Below are 16,459 nucleotides of genomic sequence, written 5' to 3' on the forward strand. Positions count from 1 at the left end.
AAGTCTCACTCATTTAGGGGAGAAGCCAAGTAATTTGCCCTGTACAGTGTCTCACATTCTGAATTTGGCTGATGGCTTCTTTGTTATGCCATTTAGTTTGTTCCCTTATCTGCGGTATTTCCTATTCACAGATTGCCAGGTCTAGAGCCTGACTGGATTCAGGGGAATTTTTTAGGCAAGCAAGAAACGGGCTGTGCGCTTCCAGTTACATCTGTTATCATGGAGGCATGTAGTGTCCATTTGTCCCACTTCTGCCAAAGCCAAAAATGATTCAGTGGTTTCAGGTAGTCTCTGACTGGTTCTAGCACATGAAGGTCTCATCAGTACATTTGGGAGAAGTCCTTCTCTTAGAGCCAGAAGGGGAAATACTCCTCTCTCTGCGGGAGGAGAGATGACTGCTCAATGAGCACCGGAGCCCCAGGGCCCTCACGGCAGAACTGCGAGCAGCCTGCCCTGCCTGTGTGTCGTCTCCACCTGAGCCCTCTTCAGTGCTCTGATCTGCCTCGGGTTGTTTGTCTCCTCCTGGCTTTTTCAGAACCGATTATGGAGGAAGACGCGGTCCCTAAATCCTGGAAGCTCCTGCATTGGTGCTGACCCAAATAGAAACTGGAACGCTAGTTTTGCAGGTAGGTGGTGGGGAGACAGTTCTCAAATCCTGCTGTCCCTGGGCTCGCCTGGTCTACCAGTGCTCTGAGCTGGCCGGGACAGAGCCCATTTCCACTCTGGTTCCGTTGCTGCGTCACTGAGAAACTGAGGAGCACTCCATAGGCTCTGACTTAGTGTTTTGTTTGTTGCTGTTGTTGTTTTGAGACGGAGTCTCGCTCTGTTGCCCAGGCTGGAGTGCAGTGGCGCAATCTCGGCCTTAGCCTCCTGAGTAGCTGGGACTACAGGCGCACGCCACCATGCCTGGCTATGTTTTGCATTTTTTTTTTTTAGTAGAGATGGGATTTCACCATGTTGGCCAGGATGGTTTTGACCTCCTGACCTCATGATCCACCTGTCTCAGCCTTCCAAAGTGCTGGGATTACAGCCATGAGCCACCGAGCCCAGACTTTTTTCTTTTTGAGACGGAGTCTTGCTCCATCGACTAGAGTGCAGTGGCAGGATCTTGGCTCACTCTCACTGCAACCTCCGTCTACTGGGTTCAAATGATTCTCCTGCCTCAGTCTCCTGAGTAGCTGGGACTGCAGGTGCATGCCACCATGCCCAGCTAATTTTTGTATTTTTAGTAGAGACAGGGTTTTGCCATTTTGACCAGGTTGGTCTTGAACTCCTGAACTCAGGTCATCTGCCCGTCTCAGCCTCCCAAAGTGCTGGGATTACAGGCATGAGCCATCGCACCCAGCCTGTTTGTTGTTTTTTAAAATGTATCTTTGTAATTTTGAAAGGGAATGATAGTAATGTCTGTCCTCCTGAGAGAATGGTGGGACAAACCATCTTACATTCAGATTGTCATCTACACTAATGTTTTAAAAACGCCCTCTTCTAAGACATACAAAACGGGGAACCTTCCTTATCCCCGACCCTACCAGCCCTGCCTGGGCAAGTTCTGAGCGGGTGGAAGGACTCCTGGCAGCAACTCAGAAGAGAGGAATTAGCACTGTCACCTCAATAGGCAAGACCATGCTGTGAAAATTCCACTCCAGTACCCTTAGATGTGTAGACATGAACCTTAACAGCTGGCTGTCATGGAAAGGGAAAGAGAATTAGGAGACCTGGGCTCTGAGTGCCAGCGATTTAAAAACCACCCTCCACAAAAGTGCCCACTGTGTACCAAGTACCTTCCCATATTTATCATATTTATTCTTCTCACCTAGCGAGTGAATTTTATGATCTGAAATGAGACGGTGGAAGCTCAGAGACAATCTCAAGATGACATGGGTGATCAGAGTTCTGATCTAAACTCACCTTCCAATTCCAAATCCAGACAGTTCCCTTTCACTGTTCCATGGCTGTGCTGATGGGGTTGGTTGGTTGGTTGGTTTTGTTGAGACAGGGTCATGCTCTGTCATCCAGGCTGGAGTACAGTGGCATGATCACGGCTTACCGCAGCCTCGACATCCTGGGTTTAAACGATCCTCGCACCTCAGCCTCCCGAGTAGCTGGGACTATAGGCACATGCCACAATGCCCAGCTAATTTTTGTATTTTTTTGTGAAGGTGGGGTTTTGCCATGTTGCCCAGGCTGGTCTTGAACTCCTGGGCTTAAGTGATCCTTCCACCACAGCCTCCCAAATTGCTGGGATTATAGGCATGAGGCACTGTGCCCGGCCCTGATGGTTTGTTTTTAATGTACTTCTTTTACTTGTATAGAAATACCACACAAACCAGTGGGGGAAAATAATGATTATGGGAAAGGGACTGATACAAATGTGGGAACTCAGAGCTTCAAAGTTAAGTCAGATATTCCCACCACTGGGGTGGTTTCAGTCACACTCATACACACACACACACACACACACATGTGTGCACACACACACCCTAGAAACCCAAGGGAACCACATTATGAAGTAATACAGAAGGCAGTGTTTCTAAAAACCTGTCAAATAATCAAGAGATTTTAGCCACAACAATCGATTATTTCTGGCACACTTGGCCTTTAAGATCTGAACCAAGAGAATAAGTTGACACCAGAATAAATGGAGTCATTTTCATTATTTATTGGTATTTGTATTAATTATCTAGACTGCTTATTAATTACAACTCATTCTCAAGGGTGCTATTAATTATTTATGACAACTGCTGTTGGTACAAGGCAAGGTCAACTCCAACAGTTTTTCTCCTCAGCTGTAGCAGACCCAACACCCAACCCTCCCTCTTCCATGCCTTCTCTACAGTCCACACCCACCGTGGACTAGGTGCTCTGGGCCGTCTCACCGTGGCCTGCCCATTCCCAATACCTTTGGCCCCTCTCTAGGTGGAATGTCTTGCATTTCTGTGTTCTCGGATTATGAGTTAATGTTTCTTCTTGGGCTATCCCCAACAGGAAAGGGAGCCAGTGACAACCCCTGCTCCGAAGTGTACCATGGACCCCATGCCAATTCAGAGGTGGAGGTGAAATCGGTGGTAGATTTCATCCAAAAACATGGGAATTTCAAGTGCTTCATCGACCTGCACAGCTACTCGCAGCTGCTGATGTATCCATATGGATACTCAGCCAAAAAGGCCCCAGATGCCAAGGAGCTGGTGAGTCACAGCTGCCTCCCACCCAGCCTGGGGCCTGCCTGACCCTCCTGGTGCTGCTAGGTGGTAGCTCTGCAGCTTTATAGGGAGAGTCCAGGAGCCTGGGCATGTTTCATTGAAGGCCCAGTCTTCTCTCCCTGCCCTTTGGGATATGCTGTCATCTGCTGGGGACAGGAAGACAGTGCCCTTTATTTCTGTGTCTGCTATGAGTTCCCTGAACCATGCCTGCCCCGCCTTTCCTTCTCCCTTGTTTTTCTGACTGCCATGTGTTGTGGACCCGCTGCTTACCAAGGACTGTGGGTGGCACCTGGGTGAGCAACGGGGAGAGCTCCTCACTCTAGTGAAGGAAGAGTTTAAGGAGGGTGAAGGCCACGGCCTGGGATGCTCTGTGTCTTGTCCAGAACATGGGCCATCAGGAGCAGGCCTGACATCTGGAGGGTGACTGCAGGTGGCTGCCCAGGGCCACAGCCAGCCCTTAAACCTCGGGCAGATGCAGCCCCTCCCAGGCTCATGGCAAAGTGTGGGCTTGATTCCGCTCCCCCACTCCCACCTGGCCTCTCAGGCAGGCACTCTACACAGGGATCATCCACCTATGGTGGTCCTTCTCCTCCTCTACTCTGCAACACTCAACTCTTTGAGAGCTTTCTCTTGAACATACTTGGTCTTCCCTCATGTATGAGTGATGTCCCCCTTCTCAGGATAGGTGAAGATGGTGCCTTTACTAGATTCCTAGCGGGTCAGTGAGTAGCCCCAGATCCCCCATCTCTTCCAATCTGAGTACATGACGCACAGGCTTCCACTTCCCTCCTCATCTCCTCCCCGAAACTGGGAGTCAAGAACTGGGCGTGTGGTGGGAGAAGGAGTTGAAGGAACCATGCCACCTCCCTCAGTTTACAGTTGGGCCTTGGCACTGGGTGAAGGGGAAAGAAGGGACCAGAAAGGAAATCAGGAGAGGGGCCAAGAATCTTCCAGACCATCCCAGAGCAGAGCAGCTGAGGAAGGTCAAGCTTCAGGATCCATTTTTTCTCACTCCACGTTCCCCCTTCCCAGGACAAGGTGGCAAGGCGTGCGGCCAAAGCTCTGGCTTCTGTGTCAGGCACTGAGTACCAAGTGGGTCCCACCTGCACCACTGTCTGTAAGTACTCGCTTATTGATGAGTTACTTAGAAAACACTTTGAGAGGAAACTTGAAATGGAACGGGAGGAGAGCTGTTAGACTTACTTGTCATCTGATGTTTTTGTTGTTAGTAATAGACTGAACTATGTCATGCCTGTGTGGTGACAGCTGTTGCATGCAGTCCCCTTCATCAACATCATCTCAAAAATTCCTCATGTCCATCCCTCCATTTTCAAGAGAAACCCACCTTTCAACTGGTAAACTGATGGTGGTAATGGAGTTGGGGGAGACTCCCTCATCTTCCTAAAGGAGATGAACAAACATTGAGCCTGGACAACATAGCAAGACCCCATCTGATATGGTTTGGCCATGTCCCCACCCAAATCTCATCTTGAATTCCCACATATTGTGGGAGGGACCTGGTGGGAGGTAATTGAATCACAGGGGCAGGTCTTTCCTGTGCTGTTCTCATGATAGTGAGTAAATCTCACGAGATCTGATGATTACTATAACAAGGGGTTTTCCTGCACAAGCCCTCTTCTTGTAAGAGTTAAAAAAGAGGAAAGAAACATGAAAAGCAGCTTAACAGTCAAAGACAGGTTTATTCTGGGAATAAACCTGAGAGGGGCTTCTGGCTGATTTCGGTCAGGAGTGTTCTCTCTTACAGACTAAGGGTATTTAAGGGTTTAGGGAGGGGGAGCTTATCACAAGCTCAGAATGTTTCTGTGTGAAGGAGAATTTTATTTCAGGATTGGAATATCTGGTCGGAGGGGAGGTTTATCTTAGAGTTGGAATGTTTCTGGTCATGTTGACATTATCCATTAAGCTGATGTTTGGGACTGATTTTTAATCAAGGGGAACTTAAAATAGTGGTGTTTGCCCAAGATGGTGATGCTCCTGCTCTGTCATTCCAGACCTTATAATTATAAAAGGATGAAGGGCGGCATGTTTTTTTTTGGCTATTTTCTGCTGAGGGGGGCATGGAGAGATTTTTGATCTCGGGTTGTAGGAGTAATGCTGTCTGTAGATGCTTTTGGGTAGTAGTCTGTGAGATAGGCATGTTTCTGTCGGTTAAATATCTTTGAAAAAGGTTGATTAGGCAGGGTAAGAACATTAGTCCTAGGCATATTATTAGGAGAGAGCCCAGGAATGGGATGGCCTGTGTTATGATTTTGTTTCCAAACCAATAATTCATTTGGTTGTTTTGCTCTTCCTTAGCTTTTTAGCCCTTTTTAAAAGTTTTTCAGCAGTGTTTCTTACTAGGCCTGATTGGTTGAGATAGAAGCAACATTTCTTACCCAATGAGAGGCAGAGGCCCCCTTTTTCAGCTGTTATAAGATTTAATCCCCATTTATTTGGGAGGACTACTCCAGCTAAGGAGTCCAGTTGGTCTTAGGCTTTTATAAGGCTTTGGGCTATATTTTTAAAAAAACCCTGTAGTTCTGTTGAAAGAGTTTTTTAAAGTATGCTAAAGAGGTGGCTGATCTGCCTGCTCCCAATCCAAGTATAGAGGTTACACTTATAGGCCACTATCAAAGGAATGACGTGGATGGCCCTCTTTTTTAAAACCTGTTGGACGGATGGAATGGGTAAAGGTTGATTAGGAGGAACTAGTTTAGTGGAGGGAGAAAGATAAACTAGGGCACAGGTTCCAGTTTAGTTGGTGGGGAGACAAAGATACGTATTGGTGCCACACCAAAAGAACAAGCCTTCGTTGTAAATACAGGTGGAGATATGGAAAGAAAACAAGTGAATTAAAGATGGTATGCTGTTTCTTTCCTGTGTTCATTACTCCAGGTGGACAAGGAGGAGGCCAGGGAGACACCCACTATAGTAGAGATATAGGAAGAGTTATTTTTTACACAATAATGCAGTTGGACGTTGCACCATTGATATACAACCATGGAAAAAGGTGGGCACCAGGGACAACACAAGTTGGGCCGGAGGCATTAGTTGAGGGAGAGGCTGTAAAACGAGCTGGTTGCAGAAATGCTCCGTTTGCTTCTGGTGATCCTTGGTAGTCAACTTCATTAGTTTGATGGTCAGAGGGGTTTTTAATAATGATAGTGCGGTTGCATTGGTTAGGTGTTAAGGACCCTACAGGAAAATTTTTCTTAGAGGCTGAAAAGCAAAGTGAGGCTTGTAGTAAAAGGGGGTGTGTTTAGTTATGGACCCTTTAATGGGAGGGCCTTGGGGCTTGAGGTGTTGTAGGGAGTTGTAACAGGTTTGAAATAATTTGTTGGCCTGATTGGCCCTGGAAGTGGGATAATCGCTGACCAGGGTGTCAGCTCTTTTAAAAAAGGAAGCTCCTTTTTGGAGTTTATAAATTAGGTTATGTTTCCTGTTAAAAGGTCATGAAGGGGTGTAGGAAGGGCTGTGTAAGCTGAGGAAGACAGCGATAAGCACATTCAGCATTCCGGAGCAAAGGAACAGTTAGCTTGCAGCAAGAGGGATCGTGTAAGGTTTACAGAGAGTTCTAGTTTGAAAGCAGCGAGGAGTGGTTGTATTGGTGAGGTTGATGTGATTAGGGAATTTATATTGAAAGAAACAAGCAAAAAGAGAAGAAAGTTATTTGGGTAGGAGTAAAGTCCCAGAAAGTTCCTTGAAGCCATAGGTACCACAACACAGTAAGGAGCTGATCAGGATGTAGAATGGGAATTTTTTTTTTTTTTTTGAGACGGAATCTCGCTCTGTCGCCCAGGCTGGAGTGCAGTGGCCAGATCTCAGCTCACTGCAAGCTCCGCCTCCCAGGTTCACACCATTCTCCTGCCTCAGCCTCCCGAGTAGCTGGGACTACAGGCGCCCGCCACCTCGCCCGGCTAGTTTTTTGTATTTTTAGTAGAGATGGGGTTTCACCGTGTTAGCCAGGATGGTCTGGATCTCCTGACCTCGTGATCCACCCGTCTCGGCCTCCCAAAGTGCTGGGATTACAGGCTTAAGCCACCGCGCCCGGCCAGAATGGGAATTTTGTAAGGGTACCACTGAAGGGCTGTAATGAGGTTGGTTAGGAAGCGATGAAAAGTTTGGGAGAGAAAGAGACGTAAGCGGCTTACGTGGATTTCTCTTCCTTTTTCTTCGGGATTCGGGTGAGGTGAAGGGAAGTGGGTCCTATGGAGACACAAGAAAAGGCTGAAGGGGTTTTAGACTTGGTTGTTTGGTTATGTGGTGAAGGGAAGTCTGTTTTCTTGAGAAAAGTATAATGAAACCAGTTGGGGAGTCCTTGGAGTTTTGCTGCTGTGGGTGTGGTAGGATGATCTGGTAAGGTCCCTTCCATTTAGATGTGAGGGGGGGAATTGGGGGTAGGACTGGGATCTTTTACCAGAACCCAGTCTCCTGGCTGTAGGAAGGGATTAGTGGAGTCGGTTACGGGTTGTGGCAGGCGTTTGTCAGCATATTCCCAAATAAAATGGCGGATGGTATGTAGAAGAGGCGAAAGGAGAGGGGTGGGTAGAGGCGGGGCTTGACTCTGAGGTGGAACAAAAGGGATGAGTGGTCTTTCGGACGTGAGTTTAAAGGGGCTGAGCATTGGAGGTTTAGGTGGGAGTGCCTGAATTTTTAGAAGGGCCAAAGGTAAAAGTGTAACCCAGTTTGTATGTGTTTGGAGTGAGTACTTGGTGAGGGTGTTTTTTAGAATGTTACTCATTTTTTTAACCTTTCCTGAAGATTGAGGTTGATAGGGGATGTGTAGCTTCCAGGTCATTAGTAGGGCTTGTGCAATTGTTTGAGTAATTTGATAAATGAATTCAGGGCCATTATCAGATTGGAAAGAAAGAGGCACCCCGAACCTGCGGATGATTTCTGTTATTAATTTGGAGGCGACAATAGAAATTCGATTGTTGGAAAAAGCCTCCACCCATCCCGAAAAGGTATTAGCCAGAACTAAAAGAAACTGAGTCTTTTTCCTGGGGCATATGGGTAAAATTAATTTGCGGTCTTGTCCTGAAAGGTGTCCCCTGGCTTGATGGTTTGGGAAAGAAGGGGGTTTAGTGTTGGAATAGGGTGATGCTTTCTGGCAAATAGAGCATTGATGGGAAATGGCTTTTAACTGTTCCTTTATATATGGGGTTATGTGTATATGAGAACTTATGAAATGTGGAGGGGAATGGCTACTATGGAAGAGATTGTGAATGTCTCATAAAAGAGTTGTTTTTTTCAGGGTTAGGTGGGACTAATTTGTTTTGTATGAACCAGTATGGGGGTTTCAATTGTGCCCCTGGCTTAACTAGTTGCTGTATTTGGTGTTTAGGATAAAAGTAGGGGATATGTTGTATGAGGGGAAATAGGTATTGGGGAATTGGATGATTGGTTGAGACGTGTTTTGCTCAATAGTCAGCCTCACGGTTCCCTAAAGAAATGTGGCTTTTATCTGATTGATGTCCTTTGCAATGGATAACTGCAAACTTTTCTGGAAGTAAAGCTGCCTTTAGATGATGGATTAGTTTTCCATTAATGATAGGAGTTCCCTCAGCCATGAGATAGCCCTGCTCTCTCCAAATTTGGGCATTGGAATGGATGATGTTATAGGCATATTTAGAATCAGTGTATAAATTAACTGGTGTGTTTTTTGCTAGGGTTAGTGCTCTTATTAGAGCAACTAATTCTGTTTGGAGGATGTGCCCAAAGGCAAGGGGGCAGCCTCTACAACTCTCTTAGGTGGAGAGAGTGGGTATCATTATGTTATCCCTTAATGATGGCATATCTTGCTTGGAGGGAGGGTTTTTTGATGTGCTGCCATTTATAAACTAATTTGAGGCTCCCTTTATGTGAGTGGAAGTAAGGTGGTGAAACGTGGTGAGAGAACTTTTAATTAGATCAGAGCACGAGTGTTGGTTGGGGTTTAAAATTGGTGTTGAGGCTGGGCGTGGTGGCTCACGCCTGTAGTCCTCCCACTTTGGGAGGCTGAGGCGGGCGGATCACCTGAGGTCAGGAGTTTGAAACCAGCCTGGCCAACATGGTGAAACTCCGTCTCTACTGAAGTACTTTAGCTGGGTGTTGTGGTGTGTGCCTATATGAAGAGAGAGAGAAGGTTGAAAGAGTATTGAATAGAGGGCTTGCATGGGAGAGGATGAGATGGAGGTGAATGCCTTATGGCTGAGCATATCTTGTAGACTATGAGAAGAAAATACCTGAAGGGATGTTTATCTGGGCTCAAGCAATCCTCCCTTGTCAGCTTCCCAAAGTGTTGGGATGACAGGCATGAGTCAGTGCACCTGGCCTATTGTATCTTTTGTATGTTCAGATTTGTTTAGACAGACAAATACTCACCATTGTGTTACAACTGCCAACAGTGTTCAGTACAGTAACATGCCATGCAGGCTTGTAACCTAGGAGCAATAGGCTACGCCATATAGCCTACGTGTGCAGGAGGCGATGCCATCTAGGTTTGTGTAAATACATTGCACGATGATGAAAACATACCTCCATTGTGAAGTGATGCATGGCTGTATAAACATGGCAGGTGCAACTCTGATCCCCCTTAAGGTGGCACCCTCCTTTGTTTTCTCTAAATTTGATGAGATAGGGTCTCACTCTCTGACCCAGTCTGGAGTGCATGGTGCAATCTTGGCTCACTGCAGCCTCGACTTCCCCAGACTTAGGTGATCCTCCCACTTCAGCCTCCTGAATAGCTGGTAGTACAGGCATACACCAACATGCCCAGCTAATTTTTTGTATTTTTTTTGTAGAGAAAGGGTCTCACTATGTTGCCCAGGCTGATCTCAAATTCCTAGGCTCAAGCAGTCTGCCTGCCTCAGCCTCCCAAAGTGCTGGGATTACAGGTGTGAGCCACCATGCCCTTCTTTCCCCTCTATTGCCTTTTCTATAATGGTGTCTCAATAGGTGATCCACCCTGAGAACCCCTGCAAACTCACTGCCGTTTCTGTCCTCTTCAACTTTCCACCCACTCTCCCCTCCAACTGGACTCATCCTCAACTGGCTTCGCTTCAGAACCCCTCTTTCAGAAAGATTCTCCATCCACCCCCGGGCTCTCCTCTGGACTCCATCTCAACAGTCTTGTCTCTGTTTCAGATGCCATCAGATGATGTTGGTGTTTGTGTTGCTAATTGCAGCAACAATCCATTAATAATTCATGGTTTCTTGATATTAGTGTTGCTAAGTGGGAACTCTTCAGACAACACACCTGGAGAGTTTCTCCATCCTCTGCTTAATTAGAACGGAGTGAGGGGCCAAAGACAGTTAAAAGAGACTTGATAGGTGCCCTTTGAGGATGTCCTCTCCAAAGATCTTTGGGGATCACCAGGGTCCCGGCCTTTGGGTCAAACACCAGCTTAAATAATGGCCTTGTCCTCCTGCATCATTCTTCTCTCTCCTCTGCAGCATAAACTTACAAAACTGGGAGATACTCATCAGATTCCTCCAACAGAAGAGGTGGAAGGCTCTCTCGAGGGCTGTCCAGGAGACATAAAATTTCCACCTTTTCTTTTTTTTTGAAATGGAGTTTCGCTCTTGTTGCCCAGGCTGGAGTGCAGTGGCGTGATCTCCACTCATCGCAACCGCCACCTCCAGGGTTCAAGTGATTCTCCTGCCTCAGCCTCCCGAGTCACTGGGATTATAGGCATGTGCCACCATGCCCAGCTAATTTTTGTATTTTTAGTAGAGACGGGGTTTCTCCAAGTTGGTCGGTCTGGTCTTGAACTTCTGACGTCAGGTGATCCGCCCACCTCAGCCTCCCAAAGTGCTGGGATTACAGGCGTGAGGCACGGCACCCCGCCAAAATGTCCACCTTTTCTAAGAGCCCATCTTCCATATTCTTTATAGGCCTTGTTTGTCCTCCTTGTTTTTCAAAAAAAGCAATCAATTTTTGTACAATAGCACTCTATCCAACGCCATAGGTTATGGCGTGTGCTACATACACAGTCAACGTTTGCCCTTTCAAGTGCTGGACCTTTTCCTAGATCACCATTTTGGAGGAAAATAATTCTAAAATGGATTTTACACTCTTCTGCCTTCTAAAACGGAGCATGGAGAAGAGATTTAAGCCCCTTTCTTCATGGTTAAGTAGACTTCTTCACCCCAGTTCATATATGCTGAAGGCCTACTCTGCCATCTTGGACTGCTTGGACCTTCCGCTAAATGGTCCCGGCCTGTTTTGCTTCTTTAATTCCAGTGTTTGCTTTGTAGAGTTTTATGTCTCCTTTCTCCTGCCAGAGTGTCAGCAGTAGCTTGTATTGCTTCAGGCCAACAGCCTCTAGCAACCCTTTCCCCTCCTCTTCACTGATTCTGCTCCAGGAGGGGCTGGGAAACAAGTTCTTTGGGTTCATCTGACTCATGGATAAGGCAGTTCCATGTACTTTTTGTAGTTCATAAGCATGGTGATTGAGTTTTTACGCTCATGTGTGACATATGCCTTCCTCCAATCTTGTTACAATGTTAGTGCATTACCCATCTGACATGGGGGAAGAAAGGGTGTTCATGACAGCATTATCTATAGTCACAAAAGACGTGTATGGGGCCAAGGGAAAACTTCCCCTTTGCCTTCTGAAGGTTCATTGAAAAATCAACTGACCAAAGGCAGATCGATAGGAGAAAAGGCATAAAAAATTTTATTTTAGTGTGCATGACACAGGGGAATCACAAGACAATGATTACCCAATAACCCAATGGGGCACAGAAGCCTGTACACCCTTTTTCATACAGGAGGGAGGAGATGTATGGACTGGGGAGGTGGGAGGCAGGCATTACAGGAAGGTGAGGGGCAGAGCTGCACAGGAACAAAGGTTGTCTTATTAAGCAGATAAAGTCCTCCAGGCAATCTCTTGGAGCTGCCCTCAGAAGAATAGATGAAGTCTGTCTGGGTGTGGTGATGATTCACAGTCTCATCTCTTCTGGTGGTTTATCTTTCTTGGTTATTTGATGAGACCTCTAGGGAGGCTGTTTAAAACAATTGCATTTCTTTTGGAAAGACACTTTCTCAGTCAGATGAGGAAATTTCCAGAGACAGAGACAGTCCCTCCCTGTGCTTGGTAGTGGGGCAGGTATGGGGAATAAGAAGTTAGAGGGACCTTGATTTGGAGTCGGCTTCTGAGGGCTCTCAGCATGTCAAAACATCAGTCTTTGGGGTACCACTTTCTGAGCCCCAACCCTTGTAAATGTCTAAAATGTCCGTATAGAGAATGCAGGATAAATACCATTTGGTGCGTTCACACAATGCAGCACTACACAGTCCTTAAGCGAATGAGGTAGACCTATGTGTGCTAAAAGGGAATACTCATCAATTGTTAACTGAAAAATACAGTGTGCAGAACAGTGTTAATAGCATGTTCCCTTTTTTTTTTAAAGAGTAGGTAGACTTTGAGCAGGGACCCAAATAAAGTGAAGTTTACAAAGTTTGTCATTTTGACTGCTCGGCAGAAGCCTTTTTGCCTCCTTCCTGAATCTCAAATGTGTTCTCAAATACTTGCACTTGCCATATAAGTAACTTCTAGAAACTTCTGGTACCATTGCTTTTCATTCAGTATTTTCTCGAGGTAGAGAAAGGCTCCCTCCACACAGGGAGGGAGCACGGCGTCTCACTGGAAGCATCCCTAGAAAAATCACAAATGCTACTCAGGAATCACACAGCTCTCAGGAACCACAGAAAAGCCAAAACACCCATATTTCCAGGTAACAGGCTTGTTTTTTACTCACTGGTTGAGGAGAGCCTGGGCTTTATTACCAGATGGACCTGGGTTTAGATTGCAGCTCCGCCATTTTCCATCTGTATTTCCTTAGGTGAATTATCCATTCTGAGCTTGGATTTCCTCATCTGTAAAACAAGGACAATAAAACCTACTTCACTGAGGTTTTAAAGATTAGGAGATCATAAATGTGAAGTGTCTGATATAATGCCTGGCTCATGATAGATGCTCAACAAATGGTAGCTGCTATTGACATCGTTGTATTATTTAATGTCATCCAGGCCAGGCGTGGGATTCACACCTTTAATCCCAGCACCTTGGGAGGCTGAGGTGGGATGATCACTTGAGTCCAGGAGTTTGAAACCAGCCTGGGCAGCATAGTAAGACCCCATCTCTACAAATAGATCAATTTGTATCTATTTACATACACTATGCAGGCATAGTGGTATGTGCCTGCAGTCCCAGCTACTTAGGAGGTGGGAGGATCACTTGAGCCTAGGAGGTCAAGGCTGCAATAAGCTGTGATTATGCCACTGCATGGCATAATCCAGCCTGGGTGACAGAGTGAGACTTTGTCTCAAAAAGAAAAAAGAAAAAAGAAAAGAATTATCTATATTTTGCACTCTTAGGCAAGTTCTGAGCTAGTAGAGTTTGGGAAGAAGCAGAAAAATGGGCCTCTTGCCTTTCATAAGCCTTTTGGTGAAGGGAAGTCCCAAGGTCTGTGCTGCCTTCTCTGTATCCATTCTCTTTTGTAATGTTAAAAAAAAAAAAAAATCCTAAAACGTAGCAGCTTAAAACAATCAACATACTTTTTCTTACAGTTTCTGTAGGGCAGGAATTCAGTAGTTTGGCTAGATGGCTCTGGCTCAGGATCCTTCATGAGGCTGCAGTCAAGATGCCTTCCAGGGTCACAGTCAACCTAAGACTTGTGTATTAGTCTGTCTTCACACTGCTGATAAAGACATACCTGGGACTGGGTAATTTATAAAGGAAAAAAGGTTTAATGAACTTGCAGTTCCACATGGCTGATGAGGCCTCACAATCATGGCAGAAGGCAAAAGGCATGTCTTACATGGCAGCAGGCAAAGAGCTAATGAGAACCAAGCAAAAGGGGTTTCCCCTTATAAAACCATCAGATCTCATGAGACTTATTCACTACCACGAGAACAGTATGGGGGAACCACCCTATGATTCAGTTATCTCCCACTGGGCCCCTCCCACAATGCATGAGAATTATGGGAGCTACAATTCAAGATGAGATTTGGGTGGGGACACAGCCAAACCATATCAGCTTGCATTTTTCCATTCACTACTTCAGTTCCTCACTACCATGAACCTCTGTAGAGGCCTGCTTGAATGTCCTTACAGAACCAAATGACAACTGGCTTATCCAGAGTGAGTAATCCAAGAGACAGCAAGGCAGAAGCCACAGTGTCTTTTATGACCTGGCCTTGAAAGTCACACGGCTTCATTTCTGCAGCATCCTGTCAGTTACACTGGTGAGGTCAGCCCTATTTAATGTAGGAGGGAGCTGCACAAAGACTTGACTTCTAGCATCCAAGTATCATTAGAGCTACCTTGGAGGCTGCCTGCTATACTCTCTCTCTATAGAGATTGGTTTTGAGGGACCAACAGGACGGACACAGTAAGTTAGTAATAAGGTGGGAGTAAGGGTTTCAGATCTCTTGGTTTGAGACCAGCGTGCACTTCAGGCCAATGCAGGATGGTCTGAGACATAGGGATCAGGCTGATGATTTGGACTGATGACTTGAGGATCAAACTCTGGATTCCTGAAGGAACCCCAGGCAGGCAGAGTTCTTGGCCCCTTCCCATCTAACCCAGGAGGGAACTGGGCTTTAAGAGTGTTTTGTCCTCCAACTTACAGATCCAGCTAGTGGGAGCAGCATCGACTGGGCGTATGATAATGGCATCAAATTTGCATTCACATTTGAGTTGAGAGATACCGGGACCTATGGCTTCCTCCTGCCAGCTAACCAGATCATCCCCACTGCGGAGGAGACCTGGCTGGGGCTGAAGACCATCATGGAGCATGTGCGGGACAACCTTTACTAGGCGACGGCCCCGCTCTGTCTACATTTATTTGTAGCCACACGTGCACCCACTGAGGCCACTGTTAAAGGAGGCCATTCCTTCCTGTGTGAGTCAGAGCCCTCTGGGTTTGTAGAGCACACAGGCCTGCCCCTTTCCAGCCAGGTCCCTGGAGTCTTGTGTCCTGGCGGTGTCCCTGCAAGGAGTGGTTCTGCCAGCCTGCTCAATTTTGGTCCCGCTGTTTTTGATGAGCCTTTTGTTTGTTTCTCCTTCCACCCTGCTGGCTGGGCAGCTGCACTTAGCATCACCCCTTCCTGGGCGGCATGTCTCTCTCTACCTCATTTTTAGAACCAAAGAAAATCTGAGATGATTCTCTAGCCTCATCCACATCTAGCCAAGCCAATGACCTTGCTCTGGTGGCACTGTGGGAGACACCGCTTGTCTTCAGATGGGTCTCAAAGATGACATAGAATTTCCTTTAATTTCTCTCAATCTTCCTGGAAAATATTTTCCTTTGAGCAGCAAATCTCATAGGGGTATCAGTGAAGGTCTCTTCCCTCCCTCCTGTCCTTTTTTTTTTTTTTTTTGAGACAGAGTTTTGCTCTTGTTGCCCAGGCTGGAGTGCAATGGCTCAATCTTGGCTCACCGCAACCTCTGCCTCCTGGGATCAAGCAATTCTCCTACCTCAGCCTCCCGAGTAGCTGGGATTACAGGCGCACACTACCATGCCCGGTTAATTTTGTATTTTTAGTAGAGACAAGATTTCTCCATGTTGGTCAGGCTGGTCTCAAACTCCCGACCTCAGGTGATCTGCCTGCCTCAGCCTCCCAAAGTGCTGGGATTACAGGCATGAGCCGCGGCGCTGGGCCCCTCCCCTCCTTTTTTAGGCCTGAATACAAAGTAGAAGTTCACTTCCCTTCACTGCACTGAGAATTTCTACATACTACAGTTCTTACCCCTCTCCTCCCTTTGTTATTCAGTGTGACCAGGATGGCGGGAGGGGATCTGTGTCACTGTAGGTACTGCTCACCCAGGAAGGCTGGGTGAAGTGACCATCTAAATTGCAGGATGGTGAGATTATCCCCATCTGTCCTAATGGGCTCACCTCCTCTTTGCCTTTTGAACTCACTTCAAAGATCTAGGCCTCATCTTACAGGTCCTAAATCACTCCTCCGGCCTGGATAATGTCACCGCCCTGGCACATTTCCGTTTGTGCTGTGGTGTATCCTGTGTTTCCTTGTCCTGGTTTGTGTGTGTGTCTGTCTATTTTGTATCCTGAACCGCGAGTCCCTAAGTAGAGCAAGAATTCATCAACCAGCTGCCTCTTGTTTCATTTCACCTCAGCACGTACCATCTGTCCTTTTGTTGTTGTTGTTTTGTTTTTGTTTTTTCGCTTTTTCCAAACATTTCTGTAAATCTTAATCTCCTCCCTAGGATTTGTACAGCATCTGGTGTGTGCTTATAAGCCAATAAATA

At 46.5% G+C, this 16,459-nt stretch overlaps 1 protein-coding gene across 2 annotated transcripts in view; it reads left to right on the top strand.

The window, feature by feature from the left end:
• The window catches only part of CPA4 (carboxypeptidase A4), a 30,855-nt gene extending 14,613 nt beyond the window's left edge, over positions 1 to 16,242 (top strand). For both annotated transcript variants that reach the window (XM_011939604.1, XM_011939605.1), the window contains 4 exons: positions 536 to 626; positions 2,986 to 3,185; positions 4,233 to 4,317; positions 14,820 to 16,242. In XM_011939604.1, the coding sequence (XP_011794994.1) occupies positions 536 to 626; positions 2,986 to 3,185; positions 4,233 to 4,317; positions 14,820 to 15,007 (564 nt within the window). In that variant the 3' untranslated portion in view covers positions 15,008 to 16,242. The remainder of the gene's footprint in view (positions 1 to 535; positions 627 to 2,985; positions 3,186 to 4,232; positions 4,318 to 14,819) is intronic.
• The last annotated feature ends 217 nt before the right edge of the window (positions 16,243 to 16,459 follow it).

This window comes from Colobus angolensis, unplaced genomic scaffold (assembly GCF_000951035.1).
Source record: "Colobus angolensis palliatus isolate OR3802 unplaced genomic scaffold, Cang.pa_1.0 Scaffold182, whole genome shotgun sequence".
NCBI classification, from domain to species: Eukaryota; Metazoa; Chordata; class Mammalia; order Primates; family Cercopithecidae; genus Colobus; species Colobus angolensis.